This window comes from Helianthus annuus, chromosome 1, assembly GCF_002127325.2.
Source record: "Helianthus annuus cultivar XRQ/B chromosome 1, HanXRQr2.0-SUNRISE, whole genome shotgun sequence".
Taxonomy (NCBI): Eukaryota; Viridiplantae; Streptophyta; class Magnoliopsida; order Asterales; family Asteraceae; genus Helianthus; species Helianthus annuus.
The window spans coordinates 11299319-11314943 of NC_035433.2; the positions used below are offsets into that span (position 1 = coordinate 11299319).

The 15625-nt window shown below is 38.4% G+C and overlaps 1 protein-coding gene across 1 annotated transcript; it reads left to right on the forward strand.

The window, feature by feature from the left end:
- The first annotated feature begins 5804 nt into the window (after positions 1-5804).
- Positions 5805-6509, forward strand: LOC110936166 (inhibitor of trypsin and hageman factor). Its single transcript, XM_022178512.2, has 2 exons — positions 5805-5962; positions 6057-6509. Exons 1-2 carry the CDS (start codon positions 5869-5871, stop codon positions 6350-6352), a joined length of 390 nt encoding a protein of 129 aa, XP_022034204.1. The 5' UTR covers positions 5805-5868; the 3' UTR covers positions 6353-6509.
- The last annotated feature ends 9116 nt before the right edge of the window (positions 6510-15625 follow it).

The following is a 15625-nucleotide window of genomic DNA, read 5'->3' on the forward strand; positions in this document are numbered from 1 at the left end:
GATCCAAACTGTTCAAAACCTAGTACCTCGGGATCACAAAGTTCATCATCATCGTCAAGACGAGCACATGATGCTTCGGGGATTGTTGAACGAAGATATTGTTTTGAGTGTGGAACAATTGGACATATCATTCGAAATTGTCCATATCTTCATAAGTTGAAAGCAAAGGTTGATGATCTCCGTGAACAAAATCATGCCGCCCAAGAGAATAGTAAAGGCAAACAGGGCGAAAACAAGAAAAAGGTTCGGAAGATAAACCTCGTGAAATCAAGAGGGACTGATAAAATTGATACTTCCAAAAACAAATCCAATAAGGATTTTGTTAAACAAAGTAAAATTTTGAAAAGAAACAGTCAAAACAACTATACACAACACACAAACGGTTGTGATGTAGGACCAAGTACCTCAAGATCACGAAGTTCGTCATCCGGCTATTGCAGTTATGATACTCCGAGGTTTGTTGAGCGGAGATCATGCTTTGAATGCTGTGAGTATGGACACATCATTAAGAATTGTCCATATCTCACCAAGAGAAAGACAAAAATTGATGCCCCCCATGGTAACAATTACCATAAAAGATCTGTTTCACCAAAACAGGACCCTCGTCTTGTTAAACAACGAGCAAAGAAACAGAAAAAGAAACAACGAAAAGAAGTTGAAAAGATTTTAAAACCGGAGATTATCCAAACAAGATCTGTTAAATCGGATGTTAAACATGAAAAACAGAAAGAGATTTGGATACCAAAACCGGTAACTGTTTCAGGGGGAGCTACATCAATTCCGAATCATCGGGAAATGGATGTTACAATTCTCGACGATGACGGACGACCCAAGTCTGTGAAGGCTTGGGTCCCCCTCTCCAACTAATCTCTGAGTGAGTGTGCAGGAAGTTCCAGGAGGAACTATTGATAGTCTTAGGATTGTTGATAGTGGAATGTCCTTGCACAAGTCAGGCGACAGAAGAAATTGTTGCCTTTGATGGAGAGAGAGGAAAGAAAAAGAAAATGTGGCTGAATGAAGTTGCAAAATTCGACCAAATGAAGAACGTGCCGAAAACTTGGTCATTCTGGTTTTGATCGGGTCCTCAGGAACGAATGAAGTGAAATGTGTGCCGATGCCTCTGGATGGATTGAACATCCGCACACCATTTCTGAAAGAGAAAGTCAAAGACCTTCGCTGGTACAATGTGGAAGACCAGCCGGACCCGGAGGTTTATGATTTTATTGTTGTCAAGAGACTTTTCAGTAGTTGCAAATTCGACTTTGAAGTCCACACCGGGTGGATATCCAGTTGGGAGAGTGCTTAGATTCCTTGCAATGCACGGAACAGTTGCAGGATACGCCTTTATATTCTTAGTCTCTCCTATACTTGTCGATATTTAAGCTACTTTGTGAATTATTATTATCTCGAACAGCACTCTTTGACCTGACACGTTGATCTCAGATATCACCTCACACGTGATTGTTTCAATATGAAACTCATCAATGTTGTCATGGTCCGCACTGCTTACCGACATGCCAACTCACCTTTCCAAAATTTGTTAAATCTTTTCTGATAAAACTTAATTTTGGTTAACGGCATTAAGGTCAAGCAAGAGTAAAACCAACATCGGAAAATCATTTTTGTAAATATCTTTGTGTGTTTTTATATTTGTCTTAGTTTATTGATTTTAGGGGGAGTAAATCCAAAAATCTGAAAATCCAAAAACATCGAAAAATTTCAAAAACACAAAAACAATAGAAAAACAAAAATGAGTTTCCTGGCGAGCAAAAGAGAAAATGATAGTACATCAGTGGTCTACTCAAACCTCTTTAAACCTTAAATGAAAAACGATAAGCAGCTCTATATAAGATGTATCGGTAGGCTCACAATCATTTTAAAGTGTGCAGGGTGATATAAATCTTAAACAGACTGAAAACCGCGTGGGAACCATTCATTGGCATATGGTCTTAGTACCGAAATTTCGTTTGATAGATTGCCGAGGTTCTGAGATATTCGGTCTTTATGCTGCTTATCATCTGGGTATCATGGTTGTATCTTTTACCGAAAAATAACGGGGACGCAAGTCTAGATCTTCCATGATACTATACATACGTGTACATATTGCATACTGCATTCGACCTCAATAAGTGATAAACAATCACATGTCCAAACAAATAAGTGATAAAAATATCACATTTATCCGGGTGTCAAGTTCGTCTCTCTGCTGTACGGAAGTACTGACCTGTTCACGGACTTGCACCTGTGCCCTCATGCATACGAAAATCAAGTTCCTCATCAATAAGTGATTATATCACATAGGGCTTGTTTTCAAATCAAAATAAGTGAGTATCTCACAGCTTATACGGTCAAACAGATGATAATCGGTATATTCACCGGTAAGATGAACCCTCGTGCATACCTTGATACGGGAATGTGTCGTGATGTGGATGAACACCGGTCGGTAAGTATAAATCATACATTAACGTATCCTCTAAACATGATTACATCTGATAAGTTGAGCTTAAGTGGACAACAATACCGATAATTGTTATAGAATGCTTATCTTAATGTTAACTAACTGAACAACAAGAGTGTTTTGGCATGACCGTACACTGATATGATTCTCTTACCCTCGAAACTCACAAAAAAGAATGTTTGTATATATTTATTTACTGCTTAACTTTTATTGTTTTTCTTTTAAACAGTTTCGTCGTTTGGTGCATATCAGCACGACATTAGCGGTGATGTCGTTTGATAACACTCAAAGGATTTTAAATTGTTGTCTTTTAATTTCAAAAATACCAAAAAGATTTTAGGCGTGTTTTAATATAAACTTTATAAAAGCCAAAAAGATTTTATTTCTGCTTTATTTTCGATCGTACGATGTTGGAGCTCAAGTCTTCGTTACCTGAAACCTGACTGAAAACCGAACTGACTAAATCTTCATAAACGGTCAAAATTTGCAGATTTTGAAAGTTAGAATTGAAAATTGATAAATTTATTAAACTTTCAAACTGTCGGACGGTGTTTGATTTTGACATGGTCATTCGTGTGTCATTTGTTTATACTATTCCAAGCAGTTGTTCTCATTACGCGTTTAGATTTCTTGCATGTGCAGATTCTAAAGGCTAGGAGAACATGGTCGATGACAAGCCTTGGAATGAAGACACGACGAGAAGGCGCTCAAAAGATGAAGATGATCGAGTTGCTGCTGGCCATCATCAACACCACAAGGATCTCACTTCATAAAGTTAAAGTATTTCACGAGCATAACTCAAGGGGGAGCTTATGTTAAGGGGGAGTTTGTCAACACACTTCCTACATGATACGGGTAGTTTGTTGATACACTCTCTGCTTTCAAGACGTGAAGACTTTGAAGATCCTCCGACATTGAAGACTTGAAAGGACATCAGAGTTTTGAGAACTCGAAGACCCAAGACCGTCGAAGTTCGAGACGAGTCTACAACTATAGAAGATAAAGACAAAGCTACAGCCAAGGGGGAGTTTGTTGGTGCACTTGTGTCTGTACTTTGTCTGTATTCGGTCACGATGTAAACGATGTCCTGTTCTTGTGTTGTAAGTTGACCAAGTCAACCATCCTCCGGTTTGACTTGGACAACAGTTGGTAAAAGTTGAAAGATGTTCTGTCTCGAAGGATAAGAGATCGAAGGATGATATGGATCCTTCGATCTCATCGAAAGATATGCTTCGAATGGTTAGACCTCGAAAGGTGATCTTTCGAGGTCCCTGCTGATCTTTCGAGTGACTTGTCTTCGATAGATGATCCTTCGGACCATCTATCGGATCCTTCGGACTGCACATCATGAGCTGGGTATAAATACCCATGCAGTGTGTTGTGTTAGACAGTTCTGAGAGTTCACATAGGTGCACACACCGAAAGAGAGAGAGACTTCTTGAGAGCTTTCTGTCCGGAACTCACACACACACTTTGAGAGTTTACATGTTAGATTTGTAAACATTGTGCTTGTAACCGAAACCTTCATTTGCATTAATACAAGTTGTGTTAATCGGTGAACCCGTGTGTGTTTGTGTTTATACTTGCTTAATCCCGGTTTGCTCGCTAGCTTGGATTCCGCACTCGCTAGTGGGTTAGTATAACAAGGTTTGAGGTTCGTCATCCTCCGACAAAAAGGGACCTACACTTGTTAAGATGAAATACAAATAATTACGATAAAGTTTTGAAGTAGCACAATGAAAATTACTTTAGTTCAAGCATAGTTACTTTAGTTATTTGTAACATTCGTACGTTAAACTATTTCTCACCCGAAATTTTAATTTTTAACTTTCCTTTAACAACTAACTTCTAAAGGTGAAATAAATTCTCTTTTGAAGAGTTTCGTCAACTCTTCACTTTCAAAACTTTCATTTATTAGTTCAAACCACCCATTTATAAACTCAAGGTTGTTAGCTCGGAATGAGAGATAAATAAACAAAAGCAATTAAAAGGACACCAATGAACATAAAAGGAAGTCCTTAGTTGTTTAAATTTTTACTAAAGTCACGTGCCAATACTTATATTAACAAACGAACATAAAAGGGTCGACCCAAGCACGACATGGTTTTAAGTGGGTATGGCACGGAACAACATGAATAAGTATATGATTCGGCGGGTTAGGGTTGAAGAATTAAACTCTAAACCCAAACCTATCAATCCGACATGACTGACACCCCTGCTGCTAATGATGTCCCTCACAAACGTTCAAACAATAGATTTAAAATGATATAAAAGGGATTTCGAAAGTTTTCATAGAAAAGTTTTACATGCCTGATGAAACATGTGGCTAAAAATCAATGAGGATCCTGGATAACATAGGCCCCGGTGATGGTCCTCACAAACAATCTGACAATGGATTTAAATGTTATGGAAGTGAAGTTTTTTAAAAACACATTAAACATGTGGTGTCTAAAAACCAATGAGGATCCTGGATATTATTTAAATTGCTCTATTTTTTTTTGTATACCACTATATTTTATACAAACTAAGATCCTGGATAAAACCGTTGAAATATGGAAATTCACTATTAAGGACACATTTTTCATGGTATATATGCTTATTAACTAACCACGGGGTGTGCTAGTGGCTACCGACACTCATCTAAAACCAGTTCGGGAGTCCAAAGTGGCGCGGGTTTGAATCCTGCTTGCAGGCTTTTCGCTCCCCTTGAACTCGGCTGGGTATTCACCGCCAGGCAGTGTTGCCGGGTCGCTAGCTTGGGAAGGAAGATCCCTTCCGCGTTATGGGTAACGTGCAATTACCTTTATATGCTTATTAACCTATCATACGAGGTTACATTCCCTAGAACGTAAAAGCTATGTGTTTCTGCATTATTAACGATATAAAGAAGGGTGTGTATATTCACATACCTTGTTGCCTATCTGCATACCCAAGTGGGACTTTTATATACACCATGTACAGGCCTGTATGTAACGTGTAGGGTTTATTTTTCTGACCAGGTACCAAAAATGAGACCTCTATATACGTCACTTACAAACCTGTATGCAACGTATAGGGTTTATGTCTTCAACCAGGGGTGAAACCTAGTACAGTGTCAAATCAGTCACATATACATACGACATGTACATGCCTGTCGAGGCTTCTATATGCCGCTTATAGGCCTGTACAGGGCTATACTAGGCGTATAAATATAGAAACCAAATATCTCATTACGATGTAGCTATGTCATGCGACGTGGAGTGAAACCATTGGTCATGTAAAGATTTCAATTTATGTGGTTGAATAAATAAAATATAATAATTTTAATAAACCATTCAAGTCTATATATAGTGCAAACCAAACCCCTTTACATTCAACAACAATCTCCATTTTTAAAGCTTCAAGTTTTTGCAACTCTAGTGAAGAAGAAGATGGCATCCATCTCCACCTCCCTTCCAATCTCGTCACCCTCCTTGTCTCTGCTCCAAAAGCCAACGATCACTGCCCGCAGTTCTCCAGTTCTTCGTATGTTTCAAATAAACAAATCATACATATAATGAGTCAAATATATATACATCTAGTTACACATATATTAACGAAAGTTGTTAATCATGATCAGGATTGCCATCGATGAGCAAGATGGGTAAAGTGAGATGTTCCGTGGAACGTAAGCCCGATGTCATATCCAACGACAGTGTACCCAATTTCATTGTACCAGGAAAGAATTCATGGCCAGAGCTTGTAGGGGAAATTGGGGAAGTGGCAAAAGCGATAATTGAGAAAGAAAATCCACTAGTCAATGCTATCATAATATCTGGAAATTCTCCCACCACGGATATGATGTTTGTGTCCAACCGTGTGAGGGTTGTGGTGAATGCTGAGGGATTGGTGACTAAAACACCCATCATTGGCTAGTTTATTAGGTGTGCTTTTGTAGTATCAAAATTTTATAAATAAACGATGTGTACTTGTTGTATCTTAGGATTGTTGTTGTTTTAAATAATATTGTCAGGTAAGAACTGTATGTTGTTAGAATATTGTTTTAGTAAATAAAATGCAACTGTAGCATGTATATGAGTATATCTATCACTTATTTAATAATTCGCTTCTTTTATGATTTTGCGTTTTTAGATGTTAACTGGCCGGTGTAAAACAAATAACTCAAATGAGAGTGTAATTTAGCTTGGTTAGTTAAATGCGATTAAATATTCTACAACGTTAATTTATATGATATTTTTAGGTATGTGGCTCTCAAAATTGGATATCATATCGAAATTGTATGTGCAGTAAGCATATCATATCAAAATTGGATAACTAACTCATGTATTATGTACGTATGCATTGGTAAATAAAATATGTAATATTTGAGCTTCATATCTATAGTTATGTAGTGAAGCCGTTTGTGTTAACTGTTGAGATGTTCCATGTTAATTACCGTATTTTACTTGAAATTTGAGTGTTCATTAAGCTGGAGGAGTTAAATTAGATTTGGCCGTAAAATCTGGTGAAGATTGATTTGCTCGTGAAATCGGACCAGCTAATAATATCTTTGACATTAGATCCAAATGTACAGATCATGACTAACTAATGCCTTATCTGATTCGGGTTGTGTTGATCTGATCATCTTCAGTTTGGATCCTGAATCAGAAGACTGGTTTAACGCGATTGATGATGAAATCAGGTTTTGATGGCTCGCCTATGTAGGCTATAAGGGGTTGTATGTAGCAATGCCTACTTAGTTTTGGGATGGATAGGTGGTGCCTCAACAAAATTAAAGTCTCATTTTTGTACCTAGTATAATTCAGTTGTTCAACTATTTCGAGGGCCACACAAGTGACGTAAAACCACAATGACCGCCTCATTTATTAATTGTTAAATTGGGGGCTCTTTCTTAATTTGTCTTTTGATGATCACAGAACCTAAAGTTAGCAATTATAAATTACATAACCTAAACTACTCTCACCCAAGTTAGCATTGTTGCTACCCAAATCTGCATCGGTGTGGGTGGGGGACTAGAGAAACACCAAGATCCGATTTAGGTCCCTCATCCTGTTGTTATGATGTCGGCTCCTCTTGTTAAGATGAATACAAACAATTACAATAAAGTTTTGAAGTAGCACAATGATAATTACTTTAGTTCAAGCATAGTAACTTTAGTTATTGGTAACATAAGCACGTTAAATTGTTTCTCACCCGAAATTTTAATTTTTTACTTTCTTTAACAATTAACTTCTAAAGGTGAAATAAATTTTCTTTTGAAGTGTTTCGGCAGCTCTTCACTTTCAAAAAATTTCATTTATTAGTTCAAACCACCCAATCACTTTTTTATTTTTTAGATGATCCTACCCAATCACTTTTTTATTTTTTATTTTTTTAATCTTCCACTTTTTTTAACATTTGACAAATAAATTAAGAAAATATTTTCATTAATATTAAAAAACATTACATAAACTTAAAAAAAAATCCTAATAAATTAAAAAAAATAAACTTAAAAAAAAATCAACCACTTTGATGCTTCTTCATGATGTCGTTTTGTAGTTTTATCAAAGTCGAACGGTTCGGCTCGGGATAATTATCAACATCCATCGTTAATATTTCCCATTCCTTGAGCCGAATCTTTTCATCGGGCAATCGAATTTTTTCTCCCGCCACGCGTAACTTTTCTCTCGCTAGGCGGGACTTTTCTTCGATGGCCCGCTCCTTTTCTTTTAGGCCACTCCTTTTCTTTTGGGCCGTGACCTCCGTGCACGTTTTAAATTGTGTCATAATCTCGTCCATCTTCTTTGATCGTTCGGGTTGCGTCGGGTGATCGTTCGGGTTGCATCGGGTTCGGTTCGGGTTGAAAGGGTTGCGTCGGGTTGAGAGGGTTGGATATTAAAAGCACCCCGCATCATCAATTGTTGTAGGGCTTGACTTTGTTGCGGTTGAGCAAAAATGTTCGGTGCATTTTGGAACGCGGCAAAGGCGTTTGAGGAATATTGAGAGAATTGGTTCGGTTCTATCATCGGATAGTATCCCGGAACCGAGAAAACATTCGGGATGTTCGGTTGGGTCGGGTTGTTCGGGTTGTTCGGGTTTTTGGGGTTGTTCGGGTTGTTGAAGGGATGGTAGAATATAATTTTATTAAAGTGGAAGATGTTTATAAAAATGAGAGAGAGATGAGTTGTGGTAGATGAAAAGTGAGAAAATTGGTCTAAAAAATGAGGGTTTTATATAGTTTTAGGGGATATTTTGGTAAAAATTAAAAATATTACTGTCAGTTTTTAAATTGATGAGTAAACTTCCGTTTTGCTCGTTGTGGTTTGGTCGCTTTAACGGTTTTGCCCCAAACCTTTAAAAATAGTCATTTTGCTCCCTGATCTATTTAACCTATATCTATTTCGCTCCCGGCCTCTAACGACATCCATTTGCAACGTTAAAAACAGTCACATGCCCCTCACATGAGGGACATTTTAGTCTTTTCCCATATTTTTGATATTTTATTATTATATATTATACATATATAAAAACAGACATACAATTTATCTCTCTATATTTTCTCTCTCTACATGCCCTCTCCTCCATCAATCAGCCTCCCCACCACCAACCACCATCCTGCACCATCACCTACCGGCCACCGCTAACCACCACCTGCCGACACCACCCACCACCCTACTAACCTTCTGCTCCTCCTCATTCGGCTACTCAACAACTGAAACCCAATAACTTCCAACACAGGCAAATCAAAACCTACCTTACAATTCACCAAACATAACTCCTTTAAATTAGGAAAACAAGAAAACAAAACAGGGACTGGGCCATGGCTTGTTTGCACAAAATAACAAGTCCCTTCAATTGTTCTTCTTCCTGCATACCCCCATTAAACAAGAAGCAAGAACTGAATCAAAATGTGGCATTACCGCCGTCCATTTCAATTTCAAAAAGATCATCAGCAGCAACAACAACAATTCCGATATTAGTGACCCTAATTTCAAACCCTCAACAGTCAGTGACCAGAGAAAGACGAACAAAAAGGCCACCCCCTTGAAGACGAAACGACAGGGAGCAAAACGGAACCCTAGCCGCCGCCACTTACCCCTTTTCAGATCTGAACCGATTTATGTTCTAGTTTGAAGATTGAAGATGAAACGAGAGAGATAAGAGGTTTGAGACAGAGGACAAGAAAGCATACTCAGATTGCGAATTGAAAAATGGTGGAAAAGTTATGGATATTATTCACACCTCTCTGTTGCCGCCTTTAATCACGCTCAATCCTGAGTTAAAAACCCCTAATTTTGGTCGAAGGAGGTGGCTGTGATGGTGGTCATAGGAGGTGACTGTGATGGCGGTTGTAGGAGGTGGGGTGGTGATCAGTAGTGGGTGTTGGTGGTTGGTGATGGGGAAGAATGAGATAGATTATGTAGAGAGAGAAAAGAGAGTGTCTGTATTATATGTATGTGAATTTTGAAATTTTGAAATACTAATAAGTTATTAAATCTTTATATATAAAATTACTAAAATACCCTTACTTTTATACTTGAAGTTACCAAAATACCCTTTCAGATAACAGACAATTTGGATGGAGTTAGAGGCGGGGAGCAAAATAGATATAAATAGACCAGGGAGAAAAATGACTATTTTTAAAGGTCTGGGGCAAAACCGTTAAAGTGACCAAACCACAGGGAGCAAAACGGAAGTTACTCTAAATTGAATTTGGAAATTTATTTATTTATTTTTTTTTAAACGGTAACTTGTATTTGGGGGGCGTGCTTTTTTGTCTTCACATGGCCCGTCTTAAACGTCTAGGGGAGGACGGTCAAAACGGAGATGGTCCGGGCGGCATGGTGATTGGGCCGGCGCCGTTCCTGGACTATTCGGGGATGGTCCCCATACCCAGTAGCCTAAAAGAGTCGACACAAGCACGACACGGTTTTAAGTGGGTATGGCACGGAACAACATGAATAAGTACATGATTCGGCGGGTTAGGGTTAAAGAATTAAACTCTAAACCCAAACCTATCAATCCGACATGACTGACACCCCTACCGCTCAGCCCGAGCTTAGTATTTGTTCGTGCAAGAAGAAGATGGTGAATGAGCTTAAACAAAACAGCACAGAGTACTGTTCTATTTATAGGCACTAGCAAACAACTGAGCATCTAAGCTGACGTCACCATGAAAGTGACATCTAACCTCCTAACAAACTCTTAACAAAACCATTGGGTGTCAGCCCAATGGCCACCAGCCCGCATTCTAACCCGGAGGTGGCGGGTTCGAGTCTTGCTCGTTCCCAATGCCCCTACGGTAGCGGATTTACCCCCAGACTCAGGCTTGCTGGGTGGCGGTCTGCGAGGTGGGATCACCTCGGCGGTTGGGAGGACCGTGGAATATCCCCCCCCCCAACTCTTAACAACTGACCTATACAAACACTGCTATGCTAACTACTGATGTTACAATTCAATACATAAAGTAAACATAAACTACTGCTGCATCCTTCCACTGCTGTGAACCCAGCAGTACATGTCATGATCAGTAGTGCTTGAAACAAGGCAGTAGATTGAGCAGCAGTGCTTTAGTTCTTCAACAGACTTTGACTTGATCAGTAGTTGTAGGTCAGCAGTTTGCATGATTAGCAGATAGGAGGTCAGCAGATGTTGAAACCACTTTCAAGGGGAGAGACTTGCAACTAAACATCTGCTTATTTTGGATCCACTGCTCTGATCCAGTTTTGGCTTTCATTATCTGTTCCTTTGGCAGGGTTCAATCCCAACGCTTTGACTTTCGATTCTGACCCGTTTGGTCAAGTTTAATGTGTGAATTAAGATTGTTATACGATCATAATATTGTATAGAATAACCCTATGAAGTTATACCATTTGATCATATCATTTGATAGGTTATTTGATAAATACGCATAATATGCCTTAAAAATACGAAAAACGCCGTTATGGCATAAAATAGGTTTTGAAACCAATCAAACATGTAATCTGAGTTTGAAATTGATATTACAATCATATGAAACATGTTTTGGCATTTTGGACTTGTTATAGACCTATTCGACCACCCGATACCGCATGCAGGGCCGGCTTGGGCCAGGTGCAGAGTGGGCCAGTGCACAGGGCCCAAACACCCAACGGGCCCATACATTTATTTTTGTGTATATATTTTGTTTATATATAGTTTTTGAGCAACAAATTAAACATAAAAGGAGTAGTGCTCTGTTGGCTTATCACATTTATTCCATAGAACAGCCCCAAGTTCGAGACATGTTATACGCTTACTTTTTCCATTTCTCTGCTTTAAGTCCTTCTCTACTTGTGGTTGGGCTTTGATCAGCCCAATTTTTTAGGTTTTAATTCAGTTATTCTATTTCCTAGTAGCTTCCTTTTTCTTTTTCTTTGTGGCCCAATTAATGTTTACACTTTGATTATTTGAAGGTATAAAGATTTGTGTATAGGGCCCAATTTTTTATCTTGCACAGGGCCAAAATATTTTTGTGATTTTGAAGACGGCACTGACCGCATGTGCGCATACAGTTAGTTTAAATGAAATAAAATATATAAACTAGCTGAATCGGGTCAAAACCTTCCCGATTCAGTTCTAATCAGAATGTATGGTTATTTAACCCATATTATACGAGGCCTCGTACTCAGAAGGGTATAAACCACATTCTATCCGGTCAACGCTTAATCTAGCGAACCATACGTATAATTTAAGTTAACCGGTTAAAGTCAAATGACTTATTTAAGACTCGTTAACATTCTAATGGATCATAGTTTCATTTATTCCGGACTAGGAGCCTCCAGTGAATTACCCCTGTTTTAGTTGTTTTTATTAACGGCTCTGCTTAACACCTTTGATTTGTAAAACTAGCACATGTAAATACTCGTAGCCTATTTTCCTTTATAAGGGCTTGGGATATGGCTCTAGCCGCTTGGTCAGGTATTGAATCAATGATTAATGATGTCCAAAATTAAATAACCCATTTTAATCTGTTTTGCTTGATAACTTAAACATTAGGGGTTAATACGACCATGTCCTGGATATCCCGACTCATTTAATTGCAAAGGTCCACGACCTAAGCACGGGGTGTAGGAAACACATGACAGACGCTAATGCTATATTTATATGATATTGAAAATGTGGTGTGTCCATTAATCATGTACCGACTTTTAGCTCCAGTCCCCATATGTATTGACAAACATATAAAACTGGTAATAAGAAATATTACTTTATCCCAAGTTATTTAAAATCATATACCAAATGGTATCAAACAAACTTTTGAAAATAATTTCAAAAGAGTCGGTTAATACGTATTTTCAAAATACTAAGTGCATGCTATATATAGCAAGTACGATAATATGCTAGAGCTGCCCGGTCTTTATATATTGGAATTTGCGACTCCACGAAAAAAAGACCCTATTAGTCTCAAGTCATATTTTATTTCATTCGGTTCGCCTGTGGATCTTTTTAGTACGAACCGTCTGTATATTATTTTGAACTTTTGACTTTCAAGTTTGTACTTTGTATAATTTATTTTAAATTCCTATCTTCCGCTGTGCATTGTGATCACTGGTGTCCGTCACGCACATACCCCAAGTCCGGACTTACCGGGAAATCAGGGTGTGACAGAAATGACGCGACAGAAATGTTGGTATTATCGTTCGGAAGCTTGAAGTCGAGATCGGGTAGGGATTTGGGTGATAATCGGTAGCAATAGCTGACTAAGAATCCCTTGGAGCCTCAATTTGCTGTGGCCGAGCCGATAACCGGTATCGCTTGGTTAACAAGGAATTGCGATTAGGTTTAGTTAGCAAAAACATAGCCGATGAGAAATCTTGAGTCGCTCGGGGTTATTTGTTGATTGCTGACGTGCTAGAGGGTTGTGTTATCATGGTGGTTTTTTCAAAGAAGAAAGTATTATCTTCTGTATGCTATTATCAAGAAAGAAAGAAATAAAGATAGGATAATATTCATTTTTTTGGAGTTTACGTCGTCGACATGAAGGAAGCCAAGGGAAAATTAACAAAAGTTTTTTTTTTTTAATTTTGGGGGCTTTGTTTTCTGATGTATAACGGAAAAAAGAAAAGGTATGTTTTTATTTGTTTGATCAAGGTTAGTACCATTGATTAAAATCCTTAAGCCGCTAGTTTATATTTTAAATCGATTGGAGCCGCTCCGCTAATGAGGTTTATTCGGTCGTTGATCGAGTTTGGGTTACAGGCTAAGTAGGAATTGTTTTCTGAGTTCGGGTTTTGACGTTTATTATCAACCGATTTTTTTCAGGAACCGGGGTTGTGATATTTCAGCGTTTTGGGTTGGATTTGTCTGCAGAAGATCAGTCTGATGTAACTGTTTACAGTTTATGTACAGTTACTTGATTTATCAGTTTTGGAGGAACAAATCAGTTTGTTTAGTAATGTTTAGTAGAAGCGCGGACAAACACTCTATGATGGATGATGGATGATGGTGGTGGATGTGGGTTGTGACCGGCGGAATAGGGCCGCCGAAGTTGTTGGAGGCGAGGGAGAGGTTGACGAGGCTCTGAAGGTGGTGGATGTCGGAGGAGAGAGTTCCGATGAGGTTGAGGCCGGAGTGGTTGAGATCCAAAAAAGAATAAATTTACAGATTCATCAACCTATTCAGGCATTGAATATGTTAGCCAAGATGTTCAAGAAGCTTCCAGGACTTCCATATGTGAACAGCTCTATTATAAAAAGATTGTATTTGTTTGTATCTATTATTAATAGATTGTATTTGTTTGTATGGAATTAAGTTCAATTTTGTTTTGTTGTGAAAGTATAATAATGCTATTATTTGAAAAGTGATTGTATGAAAAGATTCATGGTATGATGGTATGAACAGGTTTGTATTTTATTCAGCCTAAAGTGTAAAATTGTCATTTTACACAGTCATTAAGAGGTGCAACCAAACAACACTTTACTGGTTCAGCACTTACTGGTTTAGAGCCTCTTACCCATTCAGACCTCTTATTCATTCAGCACTTATTGGTTCAGATGTTGCCAAACAGCCCCTTAACCTATATCTATTTTGCTCCCTGCCTCTAACTCCATCCAAATTGTCTGTTATCTGAAAGGGTATTTTGGTAACTTCAAGTATAAATGTAAGGGTATTTTAGTAATTTTATATATAAAGATTTAATAACTTATTAGTATTTCAAAATTTCAAAATTCACATACATATAATACAGACACTCTCTTTTCTCTCTGTAGATAATCTATCTCTTTCTTCCCCATCAGCAACCACCAACACCGACCACTGATCACCACCCCACCTCCTACAACCGCCATCACAATAACCTCCTATGACCGCCAACACAGCCACCTCCTTCGACCAAAATTAGGGGTTTTCAACACAGGATTGAGCGTGATTAAAGGCAGCAACAAAGAGGTGTGAATAATATCCATAACTTTTCCACCGTTTTTCAATTCGTAATCTGAGTATGCTTTCTTGCCCTCTGTCTCAAACCTCTTATCTCTCTCGTTTCATCTTCAATCTTCAAACTAGAACATAAATTGGTTCATAACTGAAAAGGGGTAAGTGGCGGCGGCTAGGGTTCCGTTTTGCTCCCTGTCGTTTCGTCTTCAAGGGGGTGGCCTTTCTGTTGCATCTTTCTCTGGTCACTGACTATTGAGGGTTTGAAATTAGGGTCACTAATATCAGAATTGTTGTTGTTGCTGCTGATGACCTTTTTGAAATTGAAATGGACGGCGGTAATGCCACATTTTGATTCAGTTCTTGCTTCTTGTTTAATGGGGGTTTGCAGGAAGAAGAACAATTGAAGGGACTTGTTAATTTGTGCAAACAAGCCATGTCCCTGTTTTGTTTTCTTGTTTTCCTAATTTAAAGGAGTTATGTTTGGTGAATTATAAGGTAGGTTTTGATTTGTCTGTGTTGGAAGTTATTGGGTTTGAGTTGTTGAGTAGCCGAATGAGGAGGAGCAGATGGTTAGTAGGGTGGTGGGTGGTGTCGGCAGGTGGTGGTTAGCGGTGGCCGGTAGGTGATGGTGCAGGATGGTGGTTATTGGTGGGGAGGCTGATTGATGGAGGAGGGGGCATGTAGAGAGAGAAAATATAGAGAGATAAATTGTATGTCTGTTTTTATATATGTATTATTATATATAATAATAAAATATCAAAAATATGGGAAAGGACTAAAATGTCCCTCATGTGAGGGGCATGTGACTGTTTT

Bases quoted from the DNA above. Each gene is read 5' to 3' on its own strand.
- LOC110936166 (XM_022178512.2), top strand. From the start codon at position 5,869: ATGGCATCCATCTCCACCTCCCTTCCAATCTCGTCACCCTCCTTGTCT. The intron at 5,963-6,056 runs GTATGTTTCAAA...AATCATGATCAG, and splicing joins CCGCAGTTCTCCAGTTCTTC to GATTGCCATCGATGAGCAAG.